Consider the following 13,693-nt stretch of genomic DNA (forward strand, 5'->3'; position numbering starts at 1 on the left):
CTGCTAAGCAGAGGTCAACATATTTCATCGTCGCCGTTTCACTGCAGCTCGTCATGCTCATGCCAACAGCTGCCAAGTCTCTCTCGGCTCGATCTGCCCGCCACCTTGCACTACTTAATGATTAAAAAGCATCCAGAAGAGACATGCATGACAAAGATGGACAAAAATAAAACAAAACAAGGGGAGCAAATTGAGCCTGTGGCTCCAGTGGCATCATTGTGAGCTGACGGGGGGTAAAAGACATCCACAGATGAAAGTAGATTTTGAACAATTCCTCTGCCCCGGGGGGGCCTGCTCTTTAATGAGGCAAAACTTTAAGTACTGAATAATAAATAATAAAAATTGACAGTTCATTTAGCTTTCACTGTACCTCGTAGAGAAACCCATTTACAAGTCATTACTCTTAACGCATTAAGATCGGGAACGCATCCGTATCGTGTTTAGACTTGAAGCGCGTTAACCATTGTTTTATGCTTTAGCTATTGAAAAATAGCAGACATACAAGCGCTGCGAGCTTGTAGATCTGCTATTTTTGAAAAAACGTGAAAACGTGTGTGAGTCTTTGAATACTTTTGACCCGATTCTATAAATGTCTTCTTAATCCTTCAATCATTTTTGAAAAATGCATGTTTCTATTCTCAAACTTTGTAAAGGACCCCTAGAATTATATGTATTTGACCGCAGACCCCCATCTCCAGGGACCCCCCAGAAGCAAAGATTTGAGTTAAAAATGTTCACTTTGAAAGAATATAAAATGTTCGCTTTGAAAGAATATATATTCAAAGATTTGCAAGATTTCAAAAATAGCATATCTACAAGCTCGCGTGAGCTTGTATATCTGCTATTTTTGAAGAGCCAAAGTTTAAAAAAAGAATGGTTAAAGTGGTTAGGTGACACGTAGATGCGTTCTTACTGGGTTAATGTCTGTGGCGTGTGAACAGTAAGTATAGAGGAGTAGTGAAAACAGAGCTCCCAGGGAGGGAGAGGTGGATTGTGGACAGTGTGTGGAAGGACTAAAAAGTGATCCCGAAGCAAGAGGCATAGAGCATGTCACCATTCATCCATGCATTTCTAAAAGTGAAGCCTACTGTAAAAGCCACATTACCACATGAAAGAATACACCAGGGCATTTTCAGGAGTTTAGAAGCAGTGGTCATAATTTGCTCAGGCTGGAGACGAGACGCTAGCTCAGGAGTCTTCAACAGGGGGTCCGGGACCCCTAGGGGGTCCTCAGAGTTACTACCGGGGGGCCACCAAATCTTGGTGATAGGATCATTCTTTTAAATTAACAACTTGAACCCTCACATCCCTATTCTGAGGAGAACATTAGCCTAAAATGGCAGATCTACAAGCTCTCAACGCCTCGCGGCCTGGCCTAGTTGTTACACATTATTACAAAATGCATTACTTGATCAATAGTTCTAGGCTAGCCTTGTGATTTGAAGGAATGAAGACATTACTTGAACAGTAGGCCTACTCATTTTAGTGAATAGAACAACAATGTAAACATGGAACAGATTGGACAGAATTGGAAGATGTCAAATTAATTTGTTTAAAAATGTATATTATTTGTTCAAATTATCAAGCAAATTTGTCTAATAGAATTATGGGCTTAGGTGGGAGTAGTTCAATTTATATTTAAGAAGAGAATTATACAACCCTACCTCATGAAGAAAATAGCAATATCCATTATCCACTGATCAACACTCTTTTAGTGTATGCAGGTACTTGTTATCTCTTTTGTTCATATTCCTCCCACACACTGTTTGCATACATATATATCCCACAAACTAAACTGTTGTTAAACAGTACTGTCCAGAGACAGAGACAACATTGACAACATTGCCAGTTTGCTCAATCTTAACGATTATCCTATCTAAAATCCTGAGTGCCGAGAAGACGAACAAAGTTCTCAGAGGATGAAACTTTTTAAAACTAGCTCTGAGTATGCTCCACCTCCTAGTTCTGAATGTTGGAACAATACGCTGTAAATAATTCTGGAACAGTGATCAAACCTTGACATGTCTCTCCCCTTCTCCGCAGCCTCCACTGGCTCCCGGTTGCGGCCCGCACTGAATACAAAACACTGATGCTGACCTTCAAAGCAGCCAAAGGTATGGCTCCTCCATACCTCCAAGACCTGATCAATGCCTACACCCCCACCCGTTCACTTAGATCAGGGAGGCTGACAGAACCCTTGCTAAAAACTCCAGGGCAAAAATCCACTCGTCCGAGACAGTTTGCCCTCCTGGCTCCCAAGTTGTGGAATAAACTCCCTGTCGCACTTAGAACAACGGACTCACTCGCTAGCTTTCGCCGTGGACTGAAGACTCACCTCTTCAGACTCCACCTAAACCCTTAGCACTACAGAAAATCAATGACCATACATGAAGATAGTTAGCATTTGTTTTTAGGTTTTTTTTAGAACTTTGATTATATTGTGTTTTTTCTAGATAGATATCCATTTGCACTTGTTATATTGCTGTTGATGTACTGACATATTATCTTGTGATGTTTTCTTATCTGCTTATTGTAAGTCGCTTTGGATTAAAAGCGTCTGCTAAATGCCTAAACTGTAAACTGTAAACTGTATGCTTTGACATAATTTGTCTCTGAGATTTCACCTTCTCTAGTGACAGACACTCCTATATATCTCCTCCCTAAATAAAAGTAAGTTTTTTCCCCCTTTTTTATATTAACCACTTGAACCCTAGTGTCCATATTCTGAGAACTTTAGCGAAAAAAAGCAGATCTACTACAAGCTCACAACGCCTCGTGCTGCGAGGCGTTGTGAGCTTGTAGATCGGCTATTTTTGGCAAAGAGCTTTGGAGGGGGAAAAGAGCAGACTAAGTATAGTGAATGGTCAAGTGTATTAAGTATTGACGGTTCAAGTGGTTAAATATCTGAAAACACAAATTGACATGAATCAAAAATATACTGATGATCGTGCTCTCAAACAATGAAACTAAATGGTATCTATGATATGGTTGTGGGGGTCCCTGCTTTATCTCTCTCTCAACTAAGGGGTCCTTGGCCTGAAAACGTTGGAGGACCCCTGGACTAGTGGTATAGGCTTTGGGATGACACAGCAGCACGCTCATCCCTACTTGCAATAAACACAAGTTAGCATTGCAAACAACACCATTTGTTATGATTACCAAGGTATGTTTTTCACTCTCATCCAAAGGCAGCATATCTGTCAAAGGGCCCATGACACTGAACACCTTAAAAGCTCTGTTGGTGCCGCTCAGTGCGCAAGAGTACAGCACCCTTATGCTAATGCATCCGTCTTGATGCAGCTGCTTCCAAAGACCCTGCACAATTTCACTGGTTTTCTGTGATTAAAGCAACCGAACTTGCTGCAGTCGGTAGATTTAGCAACCCAGTCGGTGGATTTAGCGACCCAGTCGGTGAAAACTACCGACCAGGTTGCAACCCAGTTGTAGGTCGCTAAATGATCTCGCTCCTACTGCTTGATTTTGCGGGGGTTTTCCCTTATGTTAACAGCCTGGCAAATTGCCAGGCAGGCAAAAAGAAAGGACCGATATAAAGGGCAATTACGTGCTTGCTAATTCATCACTCCGACACATAGGGACAAGGACAAATCAACTCTTCTCACTAGCACCTAGCAAGAAAGCTACAGTTACGGTAGTTAGCAGAAAATGGCTTAAAAAGCAAGTAGGGGAAAAATCTGTGCAATGTGTGGAAGAGATTACAGCCTGGGCCTCACTGACACATTCACACTTTTGAAGAGGAGCTATTCTACACTGAATGCCAGAACCAAAAAGATGGGTTTCGAAGAGCGGCAACATTTTCCATTTTAAATGGAAAATGTTTTTAAGTCAGCCAATGGCAAACCTTCTCCGACACCATTACACTTTTTCAAGAGTGAAACTGTATCCAACCATGAGAGACGTAATGTAAGATATTTGCTGACTCAGAGATTCGGTGCTGACCAGAATTATGGCATATGGAACATAACTCCCAAGTGTTCTACTGAAGATGTAAGGAATGTAAACTCACATATGACAACATGGCTTTGAGTTCTTCATCGCTTCTTACAGTGATCCTATCCCCCACCTCATCTTCATCTAAAATAAACAGAGAGAAAAAACAGAGATCAGATTGTGCATTATTATCAACTAATTAGTGTTGTATAGCAAATTGACAACACAAGGAACAACATGGTAATAATGTCCAGTATATAACAGCCAACACTGTATAGCAGAACATGCCTTTCTATCGTGACAAATGAAATATAGTTCTGAGAGTAATAATAACCCATACTGTCGGGGCAAAAAAAGTATCTCCAAGTTTCAAATGTGTAAATTCTTTCTCAAAGTAAAGCCCTGCTTCATCACACAAGGCCTTCGCACAAAAGTAGTGAAAACAGCTGATCTACAAGCACACAACGCCTCGCACGATCGGCTGTTTTCACTAGTTTAAATCATTTTAAAAATGATAAATACAAAACAAACTTTTTTTGGTTTCCACCCGACAATGACGATATATTATCATTCTTGTATAGATATATCTCATCAAGCACAATGCATAATTTGCTGGGAAACACAGAATACAGGTTTTATTTTTACAAAAACAATCAAAGACAATCTAACATCAAGACAGTTAATTGATGGAGAAAAACATCTTCAAATGCTGAGCTTGATCTAAGTCATATTGCTCGCTCGCACAGTTGAGGGTCTCATGTAGTATCTGTTGCTTCTGCCTTCCAAAATGAGAATCAGAATATGTCATGAGACATTAGCATTGACAAGCAAGCATTACAAGTACATAGCAATGTAACATGGTCTGTAACTGTTTTATATGGTACCATGTTTATATAGTCTAATCTGGAACATTTCATTAAGTTTAACGGATTAAAATTTTAGTTTAATGGAGCGGCTCAAGAGATTTTTTTTAATCAGAGTTTGTATAGATTTATGACTGTCTGCAACTTACATTCAAAAGCAGTGATAGTGGCTTCGGGCATGACATCTCTGATTGCACCCTGAAAATGGTTTGAAAGGTACATTTTACTCCACGTAGCTAACATTAGCAAATTACATTATCACACTACAAAGATTGGACAAGAATATATGTTAAAAATAAACCAAAAAATGTAATAGTTTTACAAATCATTACAGGTGTGCTAACTATTGGACTAAACCAGGGGTCTTCAACTGGGGGGGTCAGGGACCCCTAGGGGGTCCTCAGAGTTACAGGGGGGGGAAGTTAAAGAGAACATTAACCAACAAAAATAGCAGGTCAACAAGCTGACAATACCTTGTGAGCTTATATGACAGCTTGTAGACCTCGGGCAAACAGGTGAAGGGTCAAGTTTACTAGTAAGTATTGATGGTTTAAGTGGTTGTGTCTGAAATTAACATGAATCCAACATACACTGATCAAATGACAGGGCTGTCAAACAAGTATATGAAGCTTATCAATGGTTTCGGTTTGGAATCCATGAAAAAGTTATAAGCATCACAATTGTTTGTATACAATATGAATTGGGGGTCCCTGCTTCATCTGATCACCCTCCCAGCTAGGGGGTCCTTGGCCTGAAAACATTGAAGACCTCTGGACCACTATACGTAGTTGCTGTGTTTAGCTATATCACTGGTATAAAGTTAAGTGACAACAAGGAGAGACTGTTATGCTAATTCGTTTAGCGTTTTGTAACTTACCAACAAGTCGTTGAAGCTCAACATGGATGGACAGTCCACAGATGAGTCCATGTCCCCAGTGGGGGTTCTGATGCGGATCACTACTCCCTCGGTGTCCATGTCGCAGAGATTATTTAAAACAAGTAAAAGCATAACAGACAGATAGAGAGAGTCATACTCACAACTGGGCTGAAGCTATCCAGGCTAGCGAGCTGCTAATTTCCTGTGGAGGTTTGCTAGCGACAGCCAGCTAGCAGCTAGCATGCTGTGTGAGTATAGTGACAGAAACACACGGGGAGATGGAGAGAGGTTAGCCCTGAAACATACATAACTGTCATACCATGGATCCACCTCAACCTGGTGTTGAGCAGTTGAGCCAATGAGCCACGTACGTCTACAAAAACGATAACATTTAAAAAATAAAGTGCTTACTGAAGACTCACGGGTGTCACAATATATGGTACGCTAAAGCATAATTACCCGTATCTTCCGTAATCCGTATTGTTTAATAAGAAGCATTTTAATCTGATCGGCGGCCATCGGTTGGGAGGTGTACTGCACTCTAATACATTAAAACTTTCTTTTTGGAAAATGGCGACCAATCGGATTAAAATGCTTCTTATTAAAGAATACGGAAGATACGGATAACTCTGCCTAAGCGTACCATATGGGGACATCCGGGAGCCTTCAGTAAGCACATTATTTTTGGAATCTGAAAGTTTGTGTAGATTTAAGAGGTAAATTAGCTAACCTGCTCAATACTGGATTGAGGTGGATCCATGACGATTGTGAGATACGAACGTCATGTTTCGCATGGCTAGGGAGAGAACTGTCAATAAAGGCATAAAAAAAGCCAAAAAACAAATCTTTAAAAAAAAAAAAAAAAAAAACTATTATGACAGCGTTTCCGAATCAACATCCGGTTGGGATCCTTCAAAATAAAGGTTATTGGAAGAGGAAATATAAAAGAAAGAAAAAAATACTTCAAATGCATGATAGGCCTACTCCACTTTTAGAGCAACATTTATTTCTAAACTACAATATGACGTCATTCAAAGGTTCGGGTACCGCCATTAATTCGGCTGTTCGGTGATGCCAAGATTTTGTGACTCCCCGAACCAAACCGAAATAAATTCGTCTCTAAAAGTTGAGTACCGGTCTATGCATCGGCCCAAGCTTTGAAGTATTATTTGGAACAAACTGTTTTTAGTTTCAGGGCAACATTTTATGAAAACTCTCCCTAGAGTCCTTGCCGATGTGTATGCCGAGTTTGAAGTTGGTCAATCCCATTATGCACATGACCATATGTCAGATCTGTGATAACCAGATCTCCATATATGCCGGGTGTATCGGGTTAGTTTATGGTTATGTCTCATATCGGTTGGATCAGCGGTTCTGGACAATCGCATATCCCAATGGCTTGGTGACAGGCATCGCATCGCACTCCCTGAAGTCCTTCCCGATGTGCGCAAGTCGGTCTGTCCCATATAGGGATACGCCCATTTATACATGTCATAATGATCTCCATATATGGGCATAAATGCACACAGATGGTCAAAACGGGTCCAATGAAAACAGGTATAATGGTGTTTGCATTAAAGGTGGGGCATTCATTCCCTATTTACATCATTTCCGAGCATGCCAGGCTCCGACCTAGACGCTCGGCCGCCCGAAGAGCGTCTAGTTATTTTAATTATTTTGTTGTTGTCGTCAAATGTCATGCCAATAGAGCCTGTTGAATTGAATTGAACCTTTTCACAGTTTTTACTGTTAACAAGGGGATTTTATAAGATATTTGACCAATCTGCAAAGTAAATCGTTACCAAGAAATGTCTTCACCAATGTGTTTCTAAAGGTGTGTAATAATATGTAAGGTTGAAATTCAACTCCCGGGGGAAACTTCATAAAAAAACTGATTTGTGTTTATGTTCCATTAACTTTACTATACAGGAAAAAAATACAAAAAAATAAATCTGCTTTAAGTAGCATGTGAGGGGTCAAACTAGGGGTTTTTCATGATGCTGAATCCATTGCAATCCGTTGGTTTAGTGATGAGTCATCACTTTTCACCGTTTTGTGGGGGCCATTTGTAGCCCACAGAATGTTTTTCGTGCAAAACAAATGCTTGCAATGGATTTACACACACACACGATTTACTTCGCAGATTTTATTATGTTTCCCTTATTATGTATAATGTCTGTATTTGTACAAGTAAGAAGCTGTTTATTATTTAAGAATAATGTAAAAAATAAAAAATATTGGCCTCAGTATCAGGTGGCCCTGTAATATTGTGATCAGACAGCACACATTTTGTGCATTACCTTCATTGAGCTGAGATGATGTAAGTAATTCATACTGAGAATACATGTTTTGTTGCTGTACCTTTATATACTTCTATATAAAAAACCTCTGACGTGTGTGTGTGCGCGTGTGTGTGTGTGTGTGTGTGTGTGTGTGCGTGTGCGTGTGCGCGTGTGTGTGCGTGTGTGTGTGTGTGTGTGTGTGCGTGCGTGCGTGTTTGTGTTTTTTTTTTTCTTTTTTCATCATATTAGTGGCTGGATTTGTCTCCAATTTACTGTAATGAATGACCATCAGAATTCCTTCGCGTATTTAAAAAAATCAATGGCCAATTTCATTTTAATAGATACATTTAAGATTCTGGTCAATCACTGTTCACCACAGAGACATCTTCATGTTGGATAATCCGCACATTGCAGAATAGCCAAAGAAATCTGAAAGAAAACGGCAACGAAATTGTAAAAAGAAAGAAAAAAGATTTTTTTATTTTATAGCAAAGTGATTGCCACATAAAAAGAATAACTGTCGCCTACTTTCCTTTTAACCTTGCTTGAATAGACGAGTGATAATGATGTGAGATCAAGTTCAATAGAGCGTGTTCTGCTTCAGTGGGTGTCCAATAGTTTTCTTAGGCCAGTTTTAAGTCGAGTATAAAAAGCATAGACATTCCCCTTCAAACATGACTTTAGATAACTACAGTATTATAAAGTCTTGATCAATCCTTGACTATTATAACCTTTGGTTTCTCAGAAACTTGAGACATTGTGAAAATAGTGACATGGCACCAAGGCTTTCCATGTTTCCAACCTTGACCATTTTGATCATTTATCCAAGACTGGGGTCTTCAACAGGGGGTCCGGGACCCCTAGGGGGTCCTCAGAGTTACTACAGGGGGTCCTCCAAATCTTCTAATCCTTTTTGTATTAACAACTTGAACCCAAGTTTCCATATTCTGATAACTCTAGCCAAAAATAGCAGATCTACAAGCTCATAACGCCTCGCAGGCTATTTTCAGCAGAGAGGCTTGGTGTAGAGGGGAAAAAGAGCGGACCAAGTAGAGTAAAAGGTCAAGTGTATTAAGTATTGACGGTTCAAGTGGTTAAATATCTGATAACACAAATTGACATGAATCAAAATCACTGATGATTGTGCTGTCAAACGATGAAACTATATGGAATCTGGGGGTCCCTGCTTCATCTCTCTCTCAACTAAGGGGTCCTTGGCCTGAAAACGTTGAAGATCCCTGCTTTGAGAGCAAAGGAGGGCGCATTAGGGGTGCATGTGCCTTCATGGCCATGGCTTTTGAAGTACTCAAAGAGGTTTTTCCCCTCCCTCACCCTAGATTAACACAGCATTAGTATTTAAAGATTTTTACTCTGCATGAGTCATTAGAGTGTAATTGAACGTACAACAAACAGCACTTAAAACCATTGTTGATTACTGCCTTATCATTGTGGACCCAAATCAGTCTCCCTGCCCGCTCACCAAACAGCCTTGATTGCAGTTCCAAGAACAAGACATTGATCTCCGGACAAAGTGAAGTCTCATTTTCTGTTAATTTACAGCCCTGTGTTCACAGAGCCAATACCTCAGTCTGTTGACCAGGGTTATGTGTAATGATAAGCAGCTGTTAAAGCTGCCTCTGTCTCCCTGTGGCTCAGTCATGGCTGGACATGCAGCGCTGAAAACCAATAGTGATGAGACAGTGCCGTGCCAGCGCCACCAGGTCGGGTTTCACTGGCTCTAATCCCCGAATAAAACAAAAGTCTCTATTCCTGAACGCCCTCGGGCTGAACTGTCTGTTCTCAGATGTAAGGACAGCATTCAATTGCTCGGTGGGCAGATACAAAATGTTTTGCGCCCGTCTTTCACAAACTCTCGTGTCCCGTCTAAAAATCAACAAAGGGTGAAAGCTTAGATGAGGAATAGTGCAAATGATCAAAAACCACAATGTAGTAGCTTTCGATTAGCTACAAAGGACCGGCCTTGTTTCTGTTTACGTATCCTGTTCATGGCTATTAGAGAGAGATTATGGTGGTCCGGTGGAACCAGTTATCACCTTGAGTAATCATGACATGGGGAGAATATTTGGGGAGTGGTGGTTTATGTGTAGTGCTGGACACAAATGTTTGCATTCACTCTCACTGTCTGTCTGTCTGGTCACAGATAGACACACACACACACACACACACACACACACACACACACACACACACACACACACACACACACACACACACACACACACACACACACACACACACACACACACACACACACACACACACAGGTTAGAAGTTCATTGCACTTTAATCATTCGCACGATCGTTCAACCCCATTGCTCCGACCCAGGCTGAACCCATCTCATCACTTATATATCAACAGCTGGGGGGTGAAAGGCCCATTGATTTCCATGTAATGCCTGAAATTATTACTGTGCCTAATTGTTACAGGAGGGGAAAGTCGAAAACAAAGCGTCGGGCTATCAAGCACCCTGATTAATGCCTCCACCAGCACTGCCCTCTGATGAAAAACAGGGGATCTATATGGCACTTTGTCAAACACACTCTCCCAGGACTTGATGCCTTGGTCTTCTGCTTTAAGGGCAAGTACAATGAAGCCAAGTCAGCAATCCACATTATCAGAAATCAAACTCCTGACTTAGCTGGGAGGAGAAAGTGGAGAAGGAAGGCCAGCGCTCACTGTCTGGTAATTAAAAGCCATTTTATCAGACCTCCTCTTTTGCCCGTTCTTCTTTTCCTGCTATTGACAGGCTGCTTAGTGCTGAGTGATCTCAGTTGACTCTAAATATATGAGGCACGCTTATTTAAATGTCTCCACAAAAGGGCGAAAAACAAGTAAATAATGCTGAAAAGATTCAGAGATGTTTTTCAAGTGAAAGTTTCTATGATCCTTTTAACTGCTACTGTATAATAGATTGACATTACAAATGGGAATCATAGTGAAAATAATTCAATTATAAATGATGTGATCTCTGAAGTATAGATTGGTGAAATAAAGTTCACAAATTGAAAAAGTATGTATTTTTATAAGGCATTGTCATTTTTTCTTTTCTTTTTCTCCTGCTCAATTTGGACGGCATGCGATTCCTCTCACTGTCAGGGTGTGGCCAACCATACACAACATCCATTAGTCGTGTAAACTGTAAGACTTGCAGAGGAACATGCTATTGCACCACAGAGGAATCAAACCCCGGTCTCCAAGGTGGTGTTGTTCTTTCAGGCATTGTTCATGTATTGACATACTGAATGTGCATTGGTCCTGCTTCTCTCGATAGCTTCCTTTTGTAAGACAGACTTTGACAGACCTTCCAGTCACTGTAATAATTACAGTCCCACCATGCCTGCAGCAATGAATGGCAGGGTATTGTAATGATCAGTAGTGCTGTTTGTGTGTGTGTGTGTGTGTGTGTGTGTGTGTGTGTGTGTGTGTGCGTGCGTGCGTGCGTGCGTGCGTGCGTGCGTGCGTGCGTGCGTACACGCTGTCCGTTTTTAGCAAGATGGCTGGGAATGGATTAGCAGATTTTCATGAAACTTGGAGGGAATAATCAGGCTGCCCCCCCCAAAAAAAGTCAAAAATGTCCTAGGACAAAAGTAAGAAAGGGTGTGCATATTTTCATGGAACTTATAGTAGAGGACCTGGCTAAGATATGTATGCGCTTAATTTAGGAGAGAATATCTCAACTGTTCTTGGCTAATATGACCCCTGGGAACAACGTAAGAACTTTGCGAAATTCTCTATCCGGGGCGAAATACCTGAAAATGACCACGCCCTTTTAAAAATGACCACAACTTCCAATATGGCTTTATCTTCTAAACCGTTGGAGCTACACATTTTCTGAAGTGCTCAACATGTTCAGAATACCAATGTTTATGGGGACATATACGTGTGTAACATTTCTAATTTCGATATTTTATGACAAAACAACCAAGAAACGCTAAAAACGGTCAACTTCTTATTGTCCAGGGCCTTAGGGACATTTTTTGCACTAATCAGTGTAAAACCATCAAATCTTGATTTAGGAAGGGTGCCCAGCAACTCTTCAGGGTCATCATTGTGGCCAAATCCAATATGGCCGCCATCTCAAAACAGTTTTGGCTATAACTATTGAACCAGATGAGCTACAAATGCAAACTTGGTGTCTATTTCCTTTTTTTTGACCATTAGAAACATGTTGGAATGCTTGTCTTTATGTGTGGGTGTATCAACATATTTCAAAGATGACGTGTATCTGAAAATGTATTTTACTGTACCTTAATCTTTGCCACCTTTTAGCAAACATTGTGTCTATTATATGCTTCTTATTGAGCATTGGAAACACAAGGGTAGAGCACTAGAGCACTCTAATTAGCTTATTACGAGTAAGATACCTCAGGGCGACAAGCGACCTCACCCTAAAGGGCGAGGTCGCGCCATGTCTTGGCCATCTGGCCACTGATGTATATGGACCAGTTACCCATATATGGAGACCCGAGGTACCCATATATGGAGACCCGAGGTACCCGTATATGGAGATCCATGTACTTTATATGGAGATATGCTGTGAGAGCCCTTATGTGAAAGTCCTATGATGTCTATGACATCTGACTGACATCATACCCTTTTATGTCCATGTCTGTAGAACCAGCCACACAGATATGGGCTGTCTTGACCATCTGTCTTGGCCATATATGGATTCCGTTAGTGTGGTATGTGGCCGATGTGGCCTCCATATACTGTATGGGCATGAGCATGGGTATGAGCATTCCCATATGAAGTCCTGTGAAGTCCTTATTATGTTGCCTGGTTAATAAACCAGACTGCATTCAACACCACCCCTGGCGGTAGTGAATTGTGTGATAGAGGCTGGCACCGCCAGGCAACTTATTATGGGCTTAATATTGATGACATCAGGGAACTCCATATATGGGCATAAAAGGGACTCTGTTTGTGACATCACAGTGAAGCCAGGGCGTGACGTCAGAGCGGCAAAGCCATTCTGTTAGAGTGGTTCCCCTGACATCACAGTGATGTCAGAGAATTATGTCAGAGCGGCAAACCCATAGACCGTAAAAAAGTGTACACGTCCAGACGTCCACACATCCAGATGGATGGAGTCAGCATGTGCCGTTTCACATACTACACTGCGGCCTTCATGACATCATCGTGATACATTATTACATGTGTCATTATGTAACATAAAGTTTCATCCAGATTGAGTGTAGAGTTCTAGGAGCGAGTTAAAACTGGAGAAAATAAACAACCTATGTATCTTAGATGCTTCTTCTCCTTTTGTGTATCATCATCCGGTTGGCGACATTTTACTTCACAAGATTTCTTGTTACTTACGGGAGGCCATGGGGCTGGCTGGTGTCTTCTCCCCTTTGCTGACGTCAGCCTAGGCAGGGTTTGAACCACTCACCTTCCGTATGAAGGGCTGGGCATATGCACTAACCACTACACCAACGTCGTACCTTAGATGCAATTTTATTGAAACAATATAACAGTAGACACAGCCAGTACAATATTGTGTAACAATGTTCAGCAAAAATGTTGTATATAAACGTCATTATCTTTGAAATATGCAAATTGGTTCGGAGTTTGGACCCACCCAATCATAAAGATAAGCATTCCAACATGTTTAAAATGTCCAGAAAACATGAAATAGACACCAAGTTTGCATTTTGAAGCTCATCTGGTTCAATAGTTATAGCCAAAACGGTTTTGA

The 13,693-nt window shown here is 41.0% G+C and overlaps 1 protein-coding gene across 1 annotated transcript in view; it reads right to left on the reverse strand.

The window, feature by feature from the left end:
* The window catches only part of map2k5 (mitogen-activated protein kinase kinase 5), a 92,010-nt gene extending 86,164 nt beyond the window's left edge, over positions 1-5,846 (reverse strand). The window contains exons 1-3 of the mRNA XM_080730793.1: positions 5,689-5,846; positions 4,961-5,009; positions 4,025-4,092 (exon numbers count right to left, since the gene is read on the reverse strand). Coding sequence (XP_080586919.1) covers positions 4,025-4,092; positions 4,961-5,009; positions 5,689-5,820 — 249 coding nt within the window. The 5' untranslated portion in view covers positions 5,821-5,846. The remainder of the gene's footprint in view (positions 1-4,024; positions 4,093-4,960; positions 5,010-5,688) is intronic.
* Positions 5,847-13,693: the final 7,847 nt, after the last annotated feature.

Source organism: Nannobrachium achirus (assembly GCF_963921795.1).
Source record: "Nannobrachium achirus genome assembly, chromosome: 7".
Lineage (NCBI taxonomy): Eukaryota > Metazoa > Chordata > Actinopteri > Myctophiformes > Myctophidae > Nannobrachium > Nannobrachium achirus.